Source organism: Semicossyphus pulcher, unplaced genomic scaffold (genome assembly GCF_022749685.1).
Source record: "Semicossyphus pulcher isolate SPU_LCO1_2020_fin unplaced genomic scaffold, fSemPul1.0.p SCAF_4, whole genome shotgun sequence".
Lineage (NCBI taxonomy): Eukaryota > Metazoa > Chordata > Actinopteri > Labriformes > Labridae > Semicossyphus > Semicossyphus pulcher.
The window spans coordinates 25,890,192-25,911,443 of NW_027211715.1; the positions used below are offsets into that span (position 1 = coordinate 25,890,192).

The 21,252-nt window shown below is 41.9% G+C and overlaps 1 protein-coding gene across 1 annotated transcript in view; it reads right to left on the minus strand.

Moving 5' to 3' along the window:
- The window catches only part of fcho1 (FCH and mu domain containing endocytic adaptor 1), a 60,220-nt gene extending 39,523 nt beyond the window's left edge, over window positions 1–20,697 (minus strand). Inside the window, exons 1-2 of the mRNA XM_069679393.1 lie at window positions 20,651–20,697; window positions 3,810–3,860 (exon numbers count right to left, since the gene is read on the minus strand). Coding sequence (XP_069535494.1) covers window positions 3,810–3,836 — 27 coding nt within the window. The 5' untranslated portion in view covers window positions 3,837–3,860; window positions 20,651–20,697. The remainder of the gene's footprint in view (window positions 1–3,809; window positions 3,861–20,650) is intronic.
- Between the last annotated feature and the right edge of the window lie 555 nt (window positions 20,698–21,252).

A 21,252-nucleotide genomic window follows, 5' to 3' on the forward strand; every position in this document is an offset into this window, starting at 1 on the left:
GATGGGCTTCCCCCTGTGGGCCGTGAGCACAGCTCTTATATAGTTAATGGGAAAGGACAGCGTGCTATGAGGAGGCTTTGTGAGCGGCTGTGAATGTTCTTGAGCCAAACAAGACGAGGCTCTGTGTGTGACTTGTTCCCAAGTGGCTGTGCAACTAATTAACTGAAGGGAAGATTTGTACGACACAGCTATTCGTGTCTGGAAGCAGGCTGGCTGGGAAGCACTGTTCTGAATATAGAAAACACATATGCAGGCGCACAAATAACACACAATAATTTAGCTGTATTTCAGTTTAAGGCTCTGTGACACGTCTGTGATACAGAAGCACAGCAGTCCTCCGACCTTGTCTTTCTGCCTGGCTGAAATTCTGCTGCATGCACCCTGTCGGCCTGCCTCCCGCCACACCAGATTGCTCTTATTTCCTGGCTTTTTCCACTGCCTGCAGACCTGCTTGTGTGGCACATCACAAAGACTGGAATATCAAAGTATCAAAGATGTATGTGCAGTGGCCAGAAAAGAAGACACAAATACACTAGCAGCTACAACAAAGTTCACAGTATTTCTTATCCATTGAAAAACATATGAACATCAACAAATCAAGAGTTTTGAGTATCATCGTCTTATTTAATACTTTGACCTTTAATTTGAAACACCTGCACTTGTAGTTTCTGAAAATACTTAGACAAAAAGGAGACAGCGAAGCCCAGCGCAAGTCAGTTCGCTTCAGACGGAAGCAGCTGTAATTTTCTCGCCCAGAGCCCATGTTGTCTAATACCCCTTTCCCACTTAAGTTAACGCGTTGACGAAGGTTTTTCAGACCCGGAAAGACCCGCTAATGAATGCCGATTGTCTCCTTTCCAATTGCCAGTGGAGTATACTTTTTTCGATCTCTTTTCTGCTGCATCATCGTCTGACATCAGAAACGTGGGTTAGTAAACAGGGTTAGTAAATAACAGTACGCACAAAGAACTTACATTATACTCTTTGGTAAGCAGCATGGAGGCCAGTGAAGATGTTACAGAGGTTAGGTCTTTATTGTATCTATTCTTCATTCAGTCTATTTATCAAACTCGGCGCTGACAAATTTAGGACGATGTTTGAGCGCTGCTCGGACGGAGATGGGCGGAATCTGTAGCTGTGCGCATCATAGCATCACGCCAGAAAGGGGGCGGAGATCACGTCGACCCGGGTTTTGTGTTCCCATCAATGCCGATCAGAGCCGAGGCGATAATTACCCGGGTCTACTGCAGAGTCATTTGACCCGGATCTGAATGCGGATTGCAACCTTTCCCGCTAAGCAAAAAAGCTTTTTGAGCAGTGGGAAAGCAGCTTAAGTAGCAAATTTACATGTGTGCATCTATGAGTGTATAAGTCTTAAAATGGGGAGTGATATCTTGAAGCAGCAGAATGATATTGCGCCATTAGCCAAGGAAAACCTGGTCAAAAATCAAAGGTGCCGGATTAGCTCAGTCAATAGAGCAGGCGCCCCATGTACAGAGGCAAAGCCCTCCACATACCCTTCGGTGCATGTCATCCCCACTCTCTCCTCCCCACATCTGCTCTCACTCCTTCACTGTCCCGTCTAATAAAAGCAAACGGCCAAAAATAATCTTGAAAAGAAAAATCAACGGCAGAGTTTCCTGCAATTTAAAGGGCATGTCATTCAGACAGTAATATGCACCCATTATACCCCACTGTGTGACAGCTCTGGTGATGCTAAAAGACAAGGACATGCTCACTGTTACCTCGTCCCATTCCTTCTTCACTGCAGGGAGCGTTGGGACTTTTATGCTGCTCCAGAGAAGCATAGACACATTCACTTCTAAAACTCAACCATCTGAAAAGCAACGCGCTTTGTTCTGTTGCATCGGCTTTTAATGGAATCACTACCTTGATGAATAAAAAGAGTAAATACAACCCCTTTGCACCCTTATTATGTGCTGTTTAAACAGCAACAGTGGAGTTGGACACTTAGGATCATTTAAAAAGGGCCCTTGATGTTTAGGATACATCTCTTGTCATCTGACATTAGTGGAAGGATGGAGGAAAATTAATATGCAAGCACTCCTCCTCATCTCCTCCTCATCTTTGCCCAGACCTGGGTGCAGGATCAATAAGGGGAAAAGAATCATCTTACATAACAAACCCTCGAGGTTTAATGTGCTCATTGTCCTTCCTGAATCTCATTTCTGTGTCCGACTCATAAAATATTACTGAGGACTTTTCCGAGTCTGACGAGGCAAGGTAGAAGAAGTAGGGCACACCTGAAATAGATGTAGCAGGTGTGCGGGGACGGAGCGAACAGACCTTGTAACAGCTTACAAAGTCACGGGGGTATGAGGGCGGTGTTGGGAGGATAAAAGAAAGATGCCCCTCCTCCTCTTTATGGGAAATTACTAATGAGGCCATTCATTACTCCATAAGTTAATTTAAATAATAATAATTAACTAGCTTTCTATATTAAGTTGCCAGTTTAAATGTCAATAGTACTTTCGAGCATTTCATAAGGCTACTGTTAAGAGCTGTCACGCAGGTTTTTAGAGATGTTGGTACCTTACTGGCTCATGTGATCGACCAAGTAACATACACTTACTTCTTGACCAATCTGTTGTCTGAAGAAGGAGCTAGAAAAGTTCCTCCACACCTTGTATTGGTGCAAGTTGAGAAAGGGGGCAGGCTGGCAACAGGTTGATGTGTTAACTTACAGATCACATCTGTACAGTCGGTACTTTGGATGTTCAGGCAGAGGTCCATTTTTTTTTACCTCTTCTTTGAACAGATTTTTCCACTTCAAGAATTGTTGCTAACTTCTGCGCGGAGGAACTTCGGGGGCCACTCTGATTTCAAATGGTAAATATTAAACATATTATATGTAATAATAATATTATAATATTATTAAACAATATTTCCAATCAGATTTCCTGTTGTGAAGGGGGCAACCCCGAAAACAGCAGGCCACGCAGTCTGTGGACTGTCACGTGGAAAAAAACGCCAACTGGGAAGCAGGCTGACTGAAGGAGGACGCACAACTCGCGCTGTAACATGTACAGCACGTGTTTCTGCATCTCCACGTCTTAATGAGGTTTTTTTTTTCTTCATGAATTTTCAGTAAAAAGTCCAAAAACATCTTTGCCAATTCTTCCTGAATGTCATCATCCACGATTGTTTACTCTAAAGTCACGTTTAACTGCGAGAGATTTTACGAGATTTCCAGTTTTGAGTGGGGACTCTGTTCGTGTGTGGCGTGCTGTTTTGGTCATATCGTTGCGCTCCACACACTATAGGAACAAAACTGTTAAATCTATCATAATTTGTCGTCATTTGTGTGGTCTAACATCTGTTAAGATTTTAAATATCTTTGAGTCTAGGCCCGGCAGGAAAGTTTACACACCTTAAAGAATTCCCAGACGTGAGTAAAAGCTGAAAACTAAACTAGCAAGTTGAGAAATAAGGCTTCTTTTTATGTAGCAACGCTACGAGAATAATCTGAATGAGACTGGTTTCCATGCGGCAGAAAAAAAAAAGAAAGAGCTTAATAGAAAATCGATCTCTATAATTTGGGAGGAGGGAAACAACAAGCGCTTCCTGTGCACACCTGGCGAGCAGCAGGGAGGCAGAAGATCGGCTGCTCAGGCTGAGAATATAACTGAAAACTCGGTGACTCATAATTCAGCTATAATTACGTGAATCAGTTATATCTGGCAGACAAAGCCTGAGGTATAAAAGCCTGACTGATGTAGCAATCATGTCCCTCTGTGTAATCTCCATCATTATACTGTCTAATTTCCAGGCATTATGAAGACACTTACCCAGAAGTTGTTCTGAAAGAAGGCCATCTTCGCTCAGAGGTTCACAGCGATCTGTAACAGAGGGGGAGAAAGAAGAAGAGCTGCATTAGAGAGGAAGTCGATGCTTCTTTTTTAATCTTCCTGACCTCCATTCTCAGTCTAAGTGCTTTCCAAATAGACCTGCAGGACGGCTTTGGGCTCCTTGTTACAACCTGTAAAATGTTCAGCCTTTTCTCTGCCCTCGGACAATAAACTGCGGGATTGAAGTCTCTGCATTCTGCAAGCCTTCACAAAGTCCTTACTTTAAAACGGCTCCTCCTGAGACACCTCCAGTGTAGGAAGGGAGCTCCTGAGGGACAACAGAGGAGAGCCTAACAAATGACTTCAAAAGGATAAACTCAGAGGATGGAGAGAGCAGAGGAAGGAAGCAAGGAGGAGGAGTGACAGGAGAGATGGGGGAGGCGAGCGAGGGGAGATAAATCGATGGAGGGAATGAGACGAGCTGCGGAGGAATCCACAGAGGAAATGATCATAGCTTTTGAAACTGGAAGCTGTGGTTCTTGGCTTTGATTGGCTGAACTGTGCTTTGTCCCTGGCTGCTGTTGATCCGCTTACTTCCGTTACCACATTTTCACATGAGCTGGTAGTACTGAGCAGTTTATTTACCGTCCAAAAATGAACAGTAGAAAAGATAGTACTTATTCAAAAGATAGTATTAATTCCAAAAACATCACAGACATAACTCGGACCTGCAGCATCATACATACAATACAAATTCAAATCATACTCTCATATCTGTACAGTAAATATACGCTACCTTCAGCTGGTTAGTTTAACCTAGCATAAATATTAAGATCAGACAACAAGAAAGAGGGGTTGCGATCAGTGTTCATTTCACTGAACAACTTCTTTTTTCATAGCGAAGAAGAGACGTTGACGAGCTAAAATAGATCTTTGATAATAAACACTCCGACGACACGTATGTTGTTTTTCGTTAACGAGACGAGACAGGACTAAAATGTTCATGGTGGGCTGTCGGACATTTAAAATCCATGACATTTTCCTCCACCGGGCGTCTAATCTTTCTGTCAAAATACAAGTATTCCTGTAAGTGGCATGTGCAGATCCCCCTGATTCCCAAACAGCCATACAGGTGATGATGTTCCAAAGCGGCAGCTTGACAACAACATGACGGCATCCACGTAAAACAGATGGACATTATTCATCTTATTTAACGCAATGCACTGTATTAATGGGAGACAGAGAGATGCCCTGTGAGTACAGATTCAGACAAGATAAGATATGGGGGATATTCACTTGTTACAACAGCTCAAAGTAAAAAACAGGGTAAAACAAGTGATGGATAAAAAAGAAGGCAAGACAAAAAGACAATAAAATGCAATAATAATATTAATAATAATAAATACATACACCATGGATGGTTGCACCAAGTCAAAAACACACATGGTGTGTATAATGGTGATGTGGTTGATGATAAACAAAGTGACATATTGCAGAATAAATAACAATTGCCAGGAATTAGGTGGGAAGAATCAGTTGGAGTTCAGGCTAGATTATTCAAGGTAAGGAATCCATTTGTTACATCAGTAAAAGTGGAAAGAGAGCGGGATGGTGGCATTTTTATCTAAAGACGAAGACGAAATCTGACATAGCTGGTTGCGCTTTGGCTCCCCTAAAGCTCTAGAGAGTGATTCACTATATCGATAACTACAGTTCAGTTTCATTCTGCAAAATGGTGTATGAGGCATCTGCAAGTTTGCCAGTCAATGCATAAATCCTGTACTGCAATTTATTACCCCCCCTCCAAAAACAATGAACTAGTAAATTATCATGTGATGATAAACAACAACAGTGCGGTGCTAGCTGAGATTGTAATGTTATGAAAGCTAGCAAAATGTCACCAATCCATGTTTCTCTACAACTAATATATTCCTCTATTAAAGTGGTATCAGAGGGGTATTTGGTATCAGCCAATACTCGCGTCTCTGTATTAAAATCAGTATCGGGAAAGAAAAAATGATACTGTAACATCCCCATCTGCAACAAGTAAAAGTCTAGCACAAGTTCCTATTAAACCATTTCCTTGGTCACTCTCTGTTTTTCCTCTGTAAACATCCTCGTCTGTTTTTTCCTTCATGATCTGCTTACTGAGAATCCAGAGCTAAAACCGCTGACAGGACGTGTTTGCCTTCTGCTGTATAACCGGGCCATAACTCCTCATGGGAGCTGGTACCCACTTGACCCAAGTTACATAGTTTAAGAACAGGCTGTAGGGTGCAGAGTGGGAATGAAAGAGGTATTCTCAACGTCAGTGTGCCATTATCATCATTTTGGAGCTGTTAGTCGGAGGTAAAATAGTTACACAATCACGCTTTGAGCTATCAAAAGTCTGACTGTAACCTCCAAATATCAGAGAGATAAAAACTTTTGAAGTTTGAGTCATGACTGCAGGCAGCGTCTTAATGGATGAGATGCTTTTTAATTGGCTGATGATCGGAGGGATTAAACTCTGCAGCACCTTCTGACCCCCCACTCACTCACGCTAACACATGCAAAAGCTTTGGAATTTGGTCCTGCCCTGTCCAAGTGCATCCATAATGCAAGAGTGTTTCCCCAGGGCTTCTCTCGTGCAGGGTGCTGAGTAAGTGTGTGAGTGTGTGTGCGCTTACAACAGCCTCTTTTCTTTGTATTGGCCCAGACTCAGCTCAGGGCTGGTGACCTGGCATCAGACAGGAGCAACACACAGAGAAAGAAACACAGCTCACACCTTGTTAATTAGCTCAGCAGTGGGACTGGAGGCCCCTGCGGACACTGATCTGTTTGGCAGCTTAGTCCACTATAGAAGAGACAACAGTACAGAACGACAGTATTATATAATATATTGATAATTTAATATGGAAAGCTCACTGTAATTCAAAAGGTGCTATTTTGATTGATTATGATGGTGATATAAAGTCCATGTGTGCGGTCCACTCTGCAATTGTTGGCCTTAAACCAAAATAAACAAAGAGGAACTTAAACACAGCTAATAGCCGAAGCGAGTTTTTAAAAGGTCACCAGCCCACAGCGAATAAATGCTCCTTAGGCATTTTAATGGCAAAATTCCCATGCAGGGGGAAATCCTGAGCAAACACCAGATGGTTTTCAGGCTGGAACAGGGGACAGAAGAAGAAGGACAACGAATAAAAGGACACACCGCTCGGTAAAGGAAACAGAACCCAGCCTGCTGCACCATATTGAAACAAACAGAAGATCTGAGCTAATTAGCCTTTTTGTTTTTATCCTCACAGTTGTGACACAGCACGATCCAGAAACACACACAGAGAGAGAGTGAGAGAGGTGTGCACTGGGACCCCATGTGGATAGCAGCCATGGTGGGGATGTATGGAAGCAGCTGACACCCAGCATTCTCCATCTGGTTCCAACTGAACGTTCAGCTGAAATCAGCTCTGAGGCAAACAAAGCCCCGAGAAGAAGTGGGACACACTGTGACCTTGATTCCTCGCGCTCAAGATCATTTTTTATTCAGAAATTAAAAGCCCCCACAGATTTTTATCTTGCTGTGTGTGTAGCCATATACATCTGTTCAGCAGCAGATCTCAACCTACTGCAGAGACTAATACTCAACAAACAATGTGAATCCAAAACTTCAATCTTGAATCACCATAGATTCTGTTTCTTTGAAAATGAAAACATTGCAGCTAATGGGATGAAGCCAGTGGTGTCTTAGGAAACAGCAACAAAGTTGTTTCAAGTGAAACACGATATTTAGATAATCAGTCAATCCCTGCAGGAGTAAAATGGGACCAGTAAGGAGGTATTGATCTGTTATGTTGTAGTCCATACTGATTTCCTCATTAATAAAATGCTTTGTTGTTATCTTTAAAGTCAGAAGGCGGTAGGGTTCATCCTTTGGGGAACATTCATTCTTTCACAGAAGTCAATACTTGTAGAAGTTACAGATGTTTAAATACCATTTGTCCGATCAAATGCTGATTCTGATACATAGATTTACGTAATGACCGATGCAGAGCACTCCTCCCAAACCATCCAGCCATCATCTATACCGTTTATCCTGTTCAGGGTTGCTGGGTGGGCTGGAGCCTATCCCAGCTGTCATTGGGCGAGAGGCGGGGTACATCATGGACTGATCGCCAGTCAGTCACAGGGCTGACACATACGCTGAGGTCCAGACAACTGGGAACTTGAGAACTTCCCAGTAGAAATTTCCAACTTCCAAACTGCGAAGCCTGGAACGCAGCGTTTTTCCAACCTCACACTAGAAAAATTGCTATGGAATACCATTCAAGGTCGGAGTTCCTACTTCAGATTCATCTACCCGACTTCACCATCGGTAGTCTGAAAGTTCTACTGGGAAGTTCTCGGGTTCCCAGTTGTCTGGAACGCAACAATAGAGACAGACAACCTTTCACGCTCACACCTACTACAGGCAATTTAGAGTCACCAGTGAAGCTAACGAGCATGAGTGCAGAGAACCCGAAGGGAACCCACGCATGTATGGGGAGAACATGCAAACTCCACACAGAAAGGCCCACTACATCCAAACCGGGACTCCAACTAGGAGCTATGAGGCAACAGCGCTAACCACTGCAGTACTGTGCAGCCCCCTCCGCTTCCAATAATATATGTTATTGGAAAAAAACACTGATGTTAACATTTTACAGACTTTGACTAACATTACACTCTCTCCTAGTATAGCTAGCACTACTGTTGTTTGTTATGGTCACATGATAACTTACCTGAAACCAGTTGATTTTGGGGGAATAAACGATGGTATTGGATCGGTGTATTGACTTGCACGCTCGCTGATTTCACATTGTAGGCTGCGTCAGAGCTGGATACTGATACTGGTATTGGTATCAGAAAAACACCAGTTGAGATTTTTTAGGATGGACCAACTTGGCCGAATGCCTGACTGAAAGTTTCATCCAAAAGTACAGCTTAAAATCAAAATGTTTTCTACTCTATCTAAAACATGCCTATTCTGATGAGTGTTTTCCATTGCAGTTTAAAAAGCCTACAACTAATTCCTTTCAATTCTCTTTAAACTCAATCATGCTTGATTGAGCAGTTTTCTTATGGTAGGTGGAGAGAGAGCATGGTGGGACAGAGCAGCAGCAAAGTCACACAGATAGAACAGCAAATAAAGAAACACAAGGTTAGTCGAGAAACTGGCAAGGCCTGATGGGAGAATATCTTCAACAAACAGACATTAGGTCAGTTAAAGAGTCGAGGCAATCCTTCTTATCAATAGAGACACACTAACCTCCTCTGCTCTCTGTCACCCTCACGCAGCCTGACAACACACAGATGGCTGCCATGAAAAATTAGAACTTCAGAAAAGCAGATGGGGAGGAGTGAAAGAACGTCTCATACACCGAGAAAAACTATTCACAGCCCATTTAATTCCTGCAGGAAATAAATGGGGCATCCTCTCCGCCCATACTAAGCAGTTCTATTTTATTTCCCTTTTCTATTTCCTTTTCTGAGAGATTTAGTAGCAGTCTCTACGAAGGAAGCGAGGGAGGGAAGGTCAACACAAACTCCCACCTCCTCACCACCTCCACCTGCCTCTCTTCCTCCTCTGGGTGAAAGAAGAGATGAGAAAGGTTGGACAGAAATTACTCCCGGTGTCGCTTCCTTACACCTTCAGTGAAAACGCCAAAGAACAGCCTCCGACTCCGGGCCAACCGGCAAAAATAAAAATGGATTTGGGTTAAATGTAATGACACAGCCGAGGTTGGAATGAAGATGCTTCACTGACCTCTGAACAGGCACATTCGTCACAAACTCAGGGAGCAAAGCAGGAGGGAAATAGAAAACGACGTGAAGGAATAAAGCGAAGGACAGGCAGAGGTGAGAAACAGAGGTGGTGGTGAATGGTGAGACTACAAACAGAATCAGACATGTTGCAGAATTAGACAGGTAAACAAACAAGGCTCCAAACAGGTGAAGGACAAGTTTGAAAAATGAGACTTTAGTCAAGTGACGTTTGTAGCTCTAATGCAGCTTACAAGTGTTTCCCGGAGAATGATGACTTACCTGTGGTGTGCGTCATACGCCACCATATTGTAGACTTTGTTCACAAAAGTATTTCTCTCTCATCATATGTCTGCTCTGTTGACATTCATCATGAGCTGTGCGTTTTACATTATCTCCCCTATAACACAACTCAGCAGCAGGTGATCTGCACGTGAAGGAGGTTCGTTGTTGAAGATGTTGCGTATCTTAACCATCAGATCGCCCAGGTATCGTCTACGTGTGGGAAACACTGACTTGTATCTTATCGTGGATGTTCCTGACAACTACTTTACCTGATGTTCAGACTTAAGCTAGTGAACTAGTCTAAAAGTAGGGCGCCGGTTTAGCTCAGCAGTCAAATCGGTGACCATATGAGGCCATAGTCCTCGATGCAGCGGCCCTGGGTTTGACTCCTACCTTCAGCCCCTTGCTGCACGTCACCCCCACTCTCTCTTCCCCTGTTTCCGTCACCATCCACTCTCATCTCTCTCTTTTAAAAGGCCAAAAAATTATCTTAAAAAGGCCAACTGAATTCTTGCGCCATGACAAAGCGTATCAATATATTGGATAATCTTTTGTGAGACTTTAACTCCACCAAAGATACATATGTATCTTGTCATTATTTTGCGGTGATGAGTCTGGCTATTGTTTGAGTCCAAGCTTGATCACAGTGTCTGCAGGTTGAGTGGCAAACGATGTCACATGGGTTTCCACCCTGCTCTCCTTGTGGGTTAATGTCCACATACTTGTTCTGAATCTGGTTAAGCATTGCTTCGGTCCCGTCACTTTTACACTTCATCCTGAGGGCAACAGTAATTTCTGTACCAAATGTTATAGCACTCGATCCAATGGTTGTCTACATAGTTCACTCAAAAAACAACTGTCAACAACATGGTTGGTGGGATTCATCCTCTAAGGACCACGAATGTCTGACAAATCTTTCATGGCAGTCTATCCTAGAACGACTGGACCCAGGTGATGAAACCAAACTTGCCGTTCTTTGGGCTAAATATGCTAAACTCTGATTGTCTCCAGCTTCTAAATGTTGAGGATTTGGACTGTATGTGGAATTCGAAAACATTTTCCAAAGCCCCAGGAGTACAATTTTCATTATTCAAGTCAACGATTCCCACAAATAATCAAAAGGTAAACCAGTAATGACAATAAACACTTCTGGCACCAAAACTTTAGAGTAATTTCTTTATGAGTCAGTTTTTTTCCCCACAGTGCAGGTTGGAGGCACAGAGAGAGGTAGGATGAGGACAAACAGACTGACTTTAAGGAGCAGCTGGAGCATCACAGAGGATTCTACTGCACTGCAGATCGACTCGTCTGTCCTTCAGTATTAGTTTTAAACCTGATTTGCCGAAGCGTGGAGGAGAGATCATTTTGTGTCAGGCCTAATTTCCCCTTCGACGCCACCGACAGTCTTCTGCACTCCTCTGCGACGTCTACCAGCGTGGGATGACTCACCGCTGTGCCTGGTTATATAGAGCGAGACCTCACTGTGGACGTTTAGTAGTTTCTTTCATGAATATAAAAACCAGTGTGGGTTATTATGATCAGTGAGGCTTCAAGTTTCCAGTTCATCTCTACAATGACATTCAATAGAGTTTCCCCTGGCATTAGTCGGCCCAATAAAGAGCGTATTTCTGCACGTTGCCTTTTTCATTTTCTTTCTCTTTAAGCAACTAAATTCAGCTTTCTGCATCATCAGCATTGACTGTCACGACAAACCCATGACCTCCAAGGGAATCAGTAATGGTGAAGAAAATCCAAGACGAAAGGGGGTACTTAAAAATGTTGTTCTCAGTCTTTAGTCATTGAAAGGCACGCAGGAGTCATCATGTGACCTGAATGTGTACTGAAGGTCATGTATGTAACAAGCATGGGAGGAAGTCAATAACTTTATCCCCATCCAGCAAACACACACAGACATGAGCAGAGATACTTTTTCAGTACTCTGCCGGTTATATTTCGCTATCCAATGACTGTATAGTTGTTGTAGACTTAGAAGTTATGACATGCTAGTTTTACCTTTCAAAGTTTGCACTTGACCTCATTTACGTCTATTTTTTCCACACAGAACTCTCTGACGGCTGCAGAAGTCTCTGCATTTTTCTCCAGTTCTGAATCTGATAACACCACTCTCGTTTTACCGGGACCTGGCACTGATACCTTCTTCTTCTTTTGTTATTTTATGGCGGTTAGCAAACAGCTTTCAGATGCGCTACAGCCACCACCAGACGATAATAAATTTTAAACATTTAATTAATTAATTTTTTTAAGATGAGATAATAGTCGCATTAACTTAGATTTTTTTTATAAATCATTGACTATTTGAATAATCGAGAATCGTCACCCATCCCGATTATGAACATCAGAATATTCATGTTTGAGAAGCAGAGACCTGAAATCATTTTGACTTGAGAAATCACTGGAAAGATAAAAAGACTATAAACAAGACTAGGTCAAAACCTAGTATGTGGCTGACCGCATCAGGTCAATGTGCGCTTCTCACTGCGGACGTAGGTGAGGACAGCAGACGAGCAGCGGAGGAGCAGCCCCGCCTACCCCCCGAACAAAGTATCCAGAGCTGTATAGAGAGAGAGAGTTGCGTCAGTGGAGGTCCAATATGCTCTATTATCCGCCATTGCGATGTAGCGACTCTCTCTCTCTCTACGGCTGTGAAAGTACCGTCACTCACTCACTCACTCAGTCAGGGCTGAAGGACTGACCCCAGCGGTCAGCCAAAAAAATTGTTCTAAATTAATCTTTTCAGCTCTAAAGAATTTATATTTCTCAATTAATCATTAAAGTAATTTAAGCAAAAAGTGTTTTCTTGTTTTAGCTTCCCAAATGTGAAGATTTGCTGAGTTAGGCTATTTTATGTAAAGTGAACATGTGCGTTTGGGACCATCAGTCTGCATGTTGAACATGTTCGCTTGCACACAATAGGAAGTCTTTATATTTTCTGAGATCTCATAATAAAAACTCACTGATTCACCCCTGAAAAAGTTAGTCAATAAAAATGCTTTTGGAGCTTCAAAAGAGATCACATCAACTGTCTGCATCAAACACAGATGTCTTTCTGGTGATTCATTATGTGTTTATAATGAAGACATGATTACGTTGCTACACTCAACAAATTCAGCACCCCCAAATTGTCAGCACAGCTCATAAAGCCAAATGCATCAATAAACTCACTAAAACCAGAGCCTGCATTTAACGATGACACACTGAAACCAACAATCACATCGACACCAACTTGATGACAGAATTACACCCTGTATTTAATGACTAATGCAGCTCTGAAACGCTGCACACAGCTCCTCCCTTAAAGCCATAAACAGCCTGCTCGGTGAACGTGTGCTCCAGCCTCCAGTGACTGAGACCGAGCGAGGCAAACAGTGAGACAGCAAACACAATAGACAGGGCGCAGTGTGTGTGAGAGAGAGAGAGAGACAAGCAGAGTGATAATCACAACCCAGGCTGTCAGCTCCCCATTGTGCTGGCCTGAATGTGCTTTTGTCACTGCAGCACACAACCCCAGTCCAGTCCAGTCTATGACAATGTGCCAGGCGGGCATCACTTCCAAGCCCTAGCATGCGCAGCGCTGGGAGGGCAGAGAGCGTGCAGAGTGATAGAAAACACTCTCAACAGTACATGTGCAGGTCCATGCACAGCGAGAGATTAGCATGTGTGCAGAGGTGCGGCTGTGAAGAAAGACAGTCCAACACTGCAGTTTATTGAGGATACAATTAAAGCTAGATATGATAACATTGTAAACACACTCTAAAAGCAATAATTATGGGCATCAATTATAAGTTTCAGACATGTTTCCTTCTTTTTCTCTGTTGTGATAAAGAATGATCTCATGTAGACGTGACCGCAAGCGACTCTGCATGCTGTAATTAAGTCGACAAACAAGACAATTAGTGCTGCAACTAATAATCAGTGGCTTGTATTTTGTTTGAACAACAGTCCAAACCCCTGAAATGCATTATTTCAGGGGTTTGTTAATTAAGTAAAAACAAAGAAAAAGAGGCAAATCCTCAAACTTAAGAAACTGTAACAGGAAAATGTTCTGCACTTCAGAAATGACCAAAATGATCAAATCATTGCTGCAAGTTTATTTTCTGTTAAGAAGTGGTGACTAATTTTTCCAGCTCCACTTATCTGATTTACCTCATCTGTGATTTGAATGCTAAAAAGGGAAAAAGATAAACAAGACAATCAAGTGATGAAGGCTGGATTTGTTTCCCTAATTGATGCCAATGGCGGCCATCATTTGGTGGAGAAGAACTGCTTTCAGATAATTCGTCAGCTGACGAGAGAAAAGATAGTTTTGTTAGTCACAGCTAATGAATGTATATATAGATGGACAACACATCTCCATATGCTCCCATTGTACGAAATTGATGCCAAAAAAGCCCCTGTGATAGTCGCTGCCATCTTGCGATGGTGACGTCATATGGAGCCAGAGTCTGCGCAGTAGAGATCGGCGAGTGAAGCGGCCGTAGCCACTTTAGCTAACCCAAACACACACTTAACAGCAAGGATCCTGCACACCTGCGTGTTTAACAGCAGAGCAGCTTCTTCTGTTGGTCTGAGGTTAACGTTCACAGGTATGGAAACTTCAATGACTGTAGTGATTGTTTTAGTTACGTCTCCACTCGCGGATCGTCCTCCACTCTGCTCACCCGGAACAGATAAACAAATAAACTTGTCAGAAAAATGAGCATGTGGCCGTAAATCAGCAGATAATAACTAGCTATAATGCCAGAAACCATGTTTGAGGAAAATTTATCGGGCGTGTATTTTGATTTTATAGTTTGACTCATGTCCGATCTGTTCACATGGAGGAGGCGGGCTTTATGACCTATACTGCAGCCAGTCAGCAGGGGGCGCCCGAAATGTTTTGGCTTCACTTTTAGGGAGCTGTCATGTCGTCCATCTTTTTATACAGTCTATGGTCACAGCTAGCAAAATATCAGCAATTAGGCCATATTTCAAATTATCGCACTAGTAAAACAACAATGTGTACAGTGCAGAAGGCTGTTTATGTAAGTTTGTGGCACACGTGTGTACATGCATACTGTATTCTGTTTTTAGCATTAATTCAGTCCTTGGTATAGTCTGATGTACGTAATCTGAACAGTGTTAGGAAGGAAAAACAAGTTATTGTATCTCTACATAAAAAAGTAGGCTATTACAATTGCCAACATGTCCACCAAAAGACCAAAACCAAATGTTATTCAATTTACAATGAAATAAAACAAAGAAATATTCACACTTGAGAACAATGTTTGATATTTCAGCTTGATACTTAATTGATTTCTTATTTTAAATTGTAGCCGTTGTGAGTCATTTTCGGTTGATTGATTAAATAGTCCCGCCGCAACTTTTCCGCAAATCTGACCAATCATCCTACTTCCCCCGCACACGTCATTTACAACACCACACATCTTTGATATTCAAAATGTTGTTGATTTCTTTAATGTGTTTGGAACGCTGCATGCTAGAGACGTACTTCTGCTTTTGCTGTGAAGCAGACACCGGCGCCGTTTTAACACGGCTCCGATGTGATCGTCTCACTTTCAGGGGCTTCCTCCAACTACTGTGTCTTTATAGAGACAGTGAAGCCATGATGATAAATCCAATAGTCAATGTATTCTTGTTAGTATTTACCCATGTTTGTGTGCTGAAAGAGCTGTCCTCTTAGATGTAGATTCTCCTTTGCGCATATTGATGTTGTAATGTATATGTAGTGCAAAATGAGTATTTCATGGCTGTTGACTTTAGTGTCATTCAGTTTTTCATGTCGCATTTGTCATGGGAATCGACCAGAAGTGATGTCAGAAGACAAACAGCTTCTTCAGCCAATAGATGGCTTTATTGGTGAGTTTGGTCCACTCGATCACAGAGGATGTGTAATGTGTTAAAGAGGAAAAAAAGCCTCACAACACGGCAACTTGCATTGCAACTTTTTTTTTTAAGTGCTGCAAAATCAGCCATTTTAGGTAATGAATCAATCAATCAATCAATTAACAGACTAATTGTTTTATCTTCCTATGAATTCATACATTTATAAATTAGGATAAAACAGCTTTTTAAGACAAGCATTTAAAAGCATCACTGTGTTGTCTGTAACTGTGAATGAATAAACAGTTTAGTCCTGTTATTATATTCAAGGTCTTCCACTTGTGGCTGAATCCTTTTTAACTCTGAGGTAATTAAAATAATCTCAAATTAATTACCTCCTTTTTTATTCCCCTCTCCTTATCGTGCTTGCCTTTTTGAGCACAGCAAAGCATCAAATGAACCAGTAACCCAGAAATAGATCCAGGACCTGAGCCAGAGGGGATGGCAGGGTCCTCCATCCCGCCCCCGGACCCTCCCATCTGCCATGAGGAGACCTTGGCTGGGCTCATTCACAACCTCAGGCACAGGTCGTGGTTTTACCAGGAGGACACGTGTCCAAGCTTTCACAGCAGGGGGCCACCTGTTCTTGTCACCTTAACTTTAAGACATGTAAATATGTAAACAAGCTGCACTTTGAATCAAGAGCTCTGAATTGAAAGCACAAAGAGTTTCATTTGTGTTTTCATTACGTAACAGGTGACTGTTTCCTGCCTCATATTTCCTGCCTTTGGGTGCTGCCCCGCTTGGCAAAGCAGAGGGAAGGCCTTGCAGCACTCTAGCCTACATATAAGAGGCCTCACATGTATAATTAATATCTGTCATTGGCACCATGTAATGTGTCGCAGGAGAGCCAACAGGGGAGGAGGGAGGCAGGACCACAAAAAGTAATAGTAAGAAGATCCTAGCAGGTCAGAGAGAAAGAGAAAGAGGAGTCATCAGGGTAGTAGAAGAGTCTGGATGTTTAACTATGCATGACTGCGAGCGTTGCGGCTTGTTTGAATATTCAGACAACAGGACAGTTCAGCAGGTTGTTGTCAGATAAAGCGTCCGCTCGGCTCAGACATCGAGTCCATTCAAATGGGAATGCAAAACAGGGAGATCTTATTAAACTGCTTCTTTCTTCCTAATCGTTCTTTCTGACAACAGTTAGAGCTGATGTCCGGATAGGTAAAACTCAGGCTGAAAAGCATCAGGCTTTTCAACTTGGTTCAGTGATTCGTTTTATCCTGCAGGCTGTGAAGCAGCCGGAACTCATCAAAACCAAAAGGGTGACACCAGAGGATTGGGCGCTTAAATGACAACCTGTGAAGAAGATCTCAATTGGAGATGTTCCCACGTGTCCCTTCTTATGGTTTTACTTTGCTGGGACTAAAGCAACAACAATTATTCAATGAATCATTCAATCAGTTGAAAAAACTCAACTGCTAAATATTTTTTATAGTGGTAAAAATGTCAAACATTTGCTGATCCCTCTTCCTAAAGTAAGGCATTTGTTTCTCATTTAGGATCGAAACAAAGAGCCTTGTGCTTGTTGTTTGGACAAAGGAAGCATTTGAAGACATCACTTTGGGATCCAGGCAACTGTGAAGAGCATTTTTCACAATTTCTGACATATTTTAGACAAAATGAGTGAGCACGTAATCATGCAAATAATTGGCAGATTACTCAACGGTTATAATGCAGTCCTACTTACAACCAAAACGTTGCAGAAATACAACATCCCTCAATGTGACTATTTCTATCCAAACAACAGCCAGTGTGAAACTAACACCTGCTGTCTCTAGGTCTCAGTTCAACTGAAATCTTGTTTTAAAGTCAAACATGACTTTCACTTTGCACATCCAAAAAAGCAACTCTACATGCGTCTACATCTCAACAGACCGCCTGACTCCCTTCCACATTACATACTGTGATCCTGCAAACATGTCAGCGTGTCACCATGCAATCTGTTACCATGCAAAATTTATCATTATCTTTGGTGTAGTGACAATGCTAGCTTGTAGCCTGCAGCTCACACACTCAGCCAACATAATGTACAGCTCTCTCTCCATCTGAGACTCAAAGAAAATGCATGTTCTCCTTAAGTGATTACATTACAAGAAGTCAGTGATGGATACATTAAACAAGACTGAGTCTATAGTCATGGTATCGTGCTAGCACGTGGTCCAAAGTATTACACGGATTGAAACTTTGACTGGATCAAAAGATAGATAATAAAAGTCCATTAATGTCTTCACCAAATTGTATGTACATACATTCATCCATTCATAAGTTGTTTGGACATCTTACTCCGGACAAAAAGTGTTAGCCTCATCAAGGAGGAAAGATCAGGGGATTACCAAAGTCTTTAAGGTTCATCTTCTGGATACCGTGAACGTCTAAATTTCATCACCATCCATTAAATAGTTGTCGAGATGTTTCAGCCTGAAACCAACCAACAAAACAAACATGCAGACACTCTCCTTCAAAGAGCCTCGCCGCTGTGGTGGGTAAAAACATTTCTGTATTTCACTGGCATTGAGGTAAAACCCATACAGCTACAAACAACAAATGTACTGTTACTTAAGCCAGTAGACTTGGTCCTCTTGGTTGAGATCAAACTTGTTATCATACCTTCAGCAGTATATGACGAGCCCTACATGGCAGGCATCAGAAAACAGCTTTTCGGCAGTGACTAAACTACAGAGCAACGTTTACAAACTGCCAAGATTGTGTCTGTAATCTAACAAGAAGTGAGAAAAGACAACAGTTCCGACCAACACTTCTTCTTTTTTCTTCTATTTAATGATAGTGACACTTCTCCCCCCTCGCTTTAATACATCTCCTTTCTCTCCATCCCACTCACTCTGACTCGCTTTCTGAACATTTCACCTGGGAATCTCTCTTTATATCTCCTGTTAAAATCAGGGCACCAGGGAGAGTGTTTATTTACTTCTTTGATATCGAAACACCTCGCAGCTCAGCTCCTTTACTCCTGCCATTTGCTATCAGAGGCAAAAACAACACTGGCAGGCAGACAGCTCTGCGCTGCAATGTGGGGATCCTGTGGCGTATGCTTCAGCTGTGTGGAAATTAAACATATAACAGACAGTTAAAGGGGATTTCCAGTCTGCTTGCTTCAGTGCATTCAAGCAAAGTGCCTACAGGAAAAGCCCTGAACTCACCATGAGTCTCGTGCTTTTAAAAAGAATAATATGGTGTGGTTATAGACCTTTAAAACCCGAATATGTAACATTTTACCATATATGATTGAGGCATACTAGCATTCATAATTGAAAATCAGCATTTTGAGCATTGCAGAACCGCTTCTTATTAAAATTCTTAGCATGTTTTACTCTGATATCTGCAACCTGGTAAGTGTTGATCATGTTAAAATACCCACAAGTCAATTTGGGAGAGACAGAAGGCTCCAATCTTGCATTTGATTTTGGGCAAAAAAGTCCTTCAAGATTACAGATTATGTTCTTTAAGTTGTAACACAAAAAGAGCCTTTCTGGTAAACAAGGATCTGTTCATGTAAAATACTGCACGATATCAAGGCACCTTTGTAGAGCTGTCAATTCAAGAAACTCTATGAGGATACAAAATTTCAACTGAAGACAGAGTCAAACTGAATTATCACATTATGGCCCAAAATTCCTCATCAAAAGATAGATGTTTTATCGGCTCCTTCCTGAGTAGATGTTTCTTTGCGAGAGCTGACAATCTCCAAGTTGGGTACCATTCTCTAACAGAGGCAAACACATACCTGCCATACATTTGTGAAAGAATTTACATAAGATATCTGCAGACCAGGTTATATTTGCAGGCATCAAAAGCTCTGTCTCCATCTAACCTAGAAGCCCAATAATGGGTCTCTGATCTGTGATGTCCTGCAGTAAAACCAGATTGTGGAACGGTCAGGAAGAGAACTGATAACATTATCAGACAAATTCATCTCATAGATTCATTTGCATCACAGCATCATGGCACTGTTGAATATTTTATCCCATCATCGACAAGTTGTTTGGTCTATAAAATGTCAGAGAAAAGAGTCAAACACTGTTTACCAAAGCCAAAGATGACATTCAAAAATGTCTCCTAAGGCCCTCAACTCAAAAATATTCAGTTTGCTGACATAGTGGAGTACAGAAACCAGAAAATATTCCCATTTAAGAAGCTGGATTCATATAATTTAGAGTTTGTTTTGCTTAGAAAATGACTGATGAACCAATTTTCAATGTTCATGTTGTACTGAAAGAATATTTAAGCCTTCAAATATTGGTATAAATATTAGAAAATCATGTTCTTGTTGTGCCTAAGTCACAGCTTCAAATGACTGACACAGAAAAAAAACATCCATACATAAAACAACCTGTCTTATGATGGAGGAAGGTTGCTTAACCAGTGAAATTCAGTGGTATAAATTTTAACTCAGACCAAAAAGCTTCAAAAGTGACTATCATCAGATGACATATCCTTTGAGTGGGAGCCAGGGTGTCAACTAGATTTATTTCAGTAGGATTAATATCAAAATCCAGTCCAAGAAAACCCTGCCCCACCTTCACAGATGATGCTCATGTTTAACCCCTCCACAAAAAGATATATTGGTTGTTAGAGTGAACATTACCTGCTGAAGTTTAAACTCATACATTAAGTTCATACATTTCCCTTCCTCTTGGAAGTTTCTCCTTCATTGTTAGCTAAATTTCCCTCCGTCCATATGTCACACAAACGTGTCTACTAGTGCTGCCAGTTTCAATTCAACAATGTCACTGCCATGCACTACCAACTCGGTATTTTAATAGCCTAGCATTAGCTCGAGCTTTCGAGCCATTTTCTTGACTCTATTCACATTACAAAAGGAAGCTAAAAGAGAGAGCATAATTTGTTACCTGTTTAGACTTTTCCAACAGCGTTTATGGTACATTTTCCATCCCCAGTCTGTCGGCAGCCACGGTCCAACACTTGCGTGCACCCTGAGCGGTTTGACTGTAGTAGTAGAAATTCACCAGACAGTTTTCAGTGTGCGCGCAAACTCCCGCCCAGCTCGACGCTGATTGGCTACTCCGGCCGTCAACCAGTGAGAAACGAGTAGTAGGCATAGCAACCATAAAAAGGTGGGTCTTAGAAAGTATACTGGCAGCCTATTGGATGTTTGTTCCCAGGGTAACACCCACAAAACACAGAACGGTGAAATAAATGAAAATGTGCTGAAAGACGTGGTTTCTGTGTTCTGCTTTTTTTGTAACAACATCAAACAAAGGTGAAGCAGAGTTCAGTCATTTGATAAGTGCCGTAATCCGCTTTACTGTGGAAAAGAGCTCTCCCAGTTTTAACTTATCCCTGCCAGACATGTATTTTTATTTATCAGCTTGTCCCATTTAATAATTGAAGCTATTTAATGATGCTTGAATGTGTTTTAAATGGATCATTTTGTCTCATACAAATACCCAAACACATTCAGAGCTATAGGCCTATGTCAATGCTTAAAAAA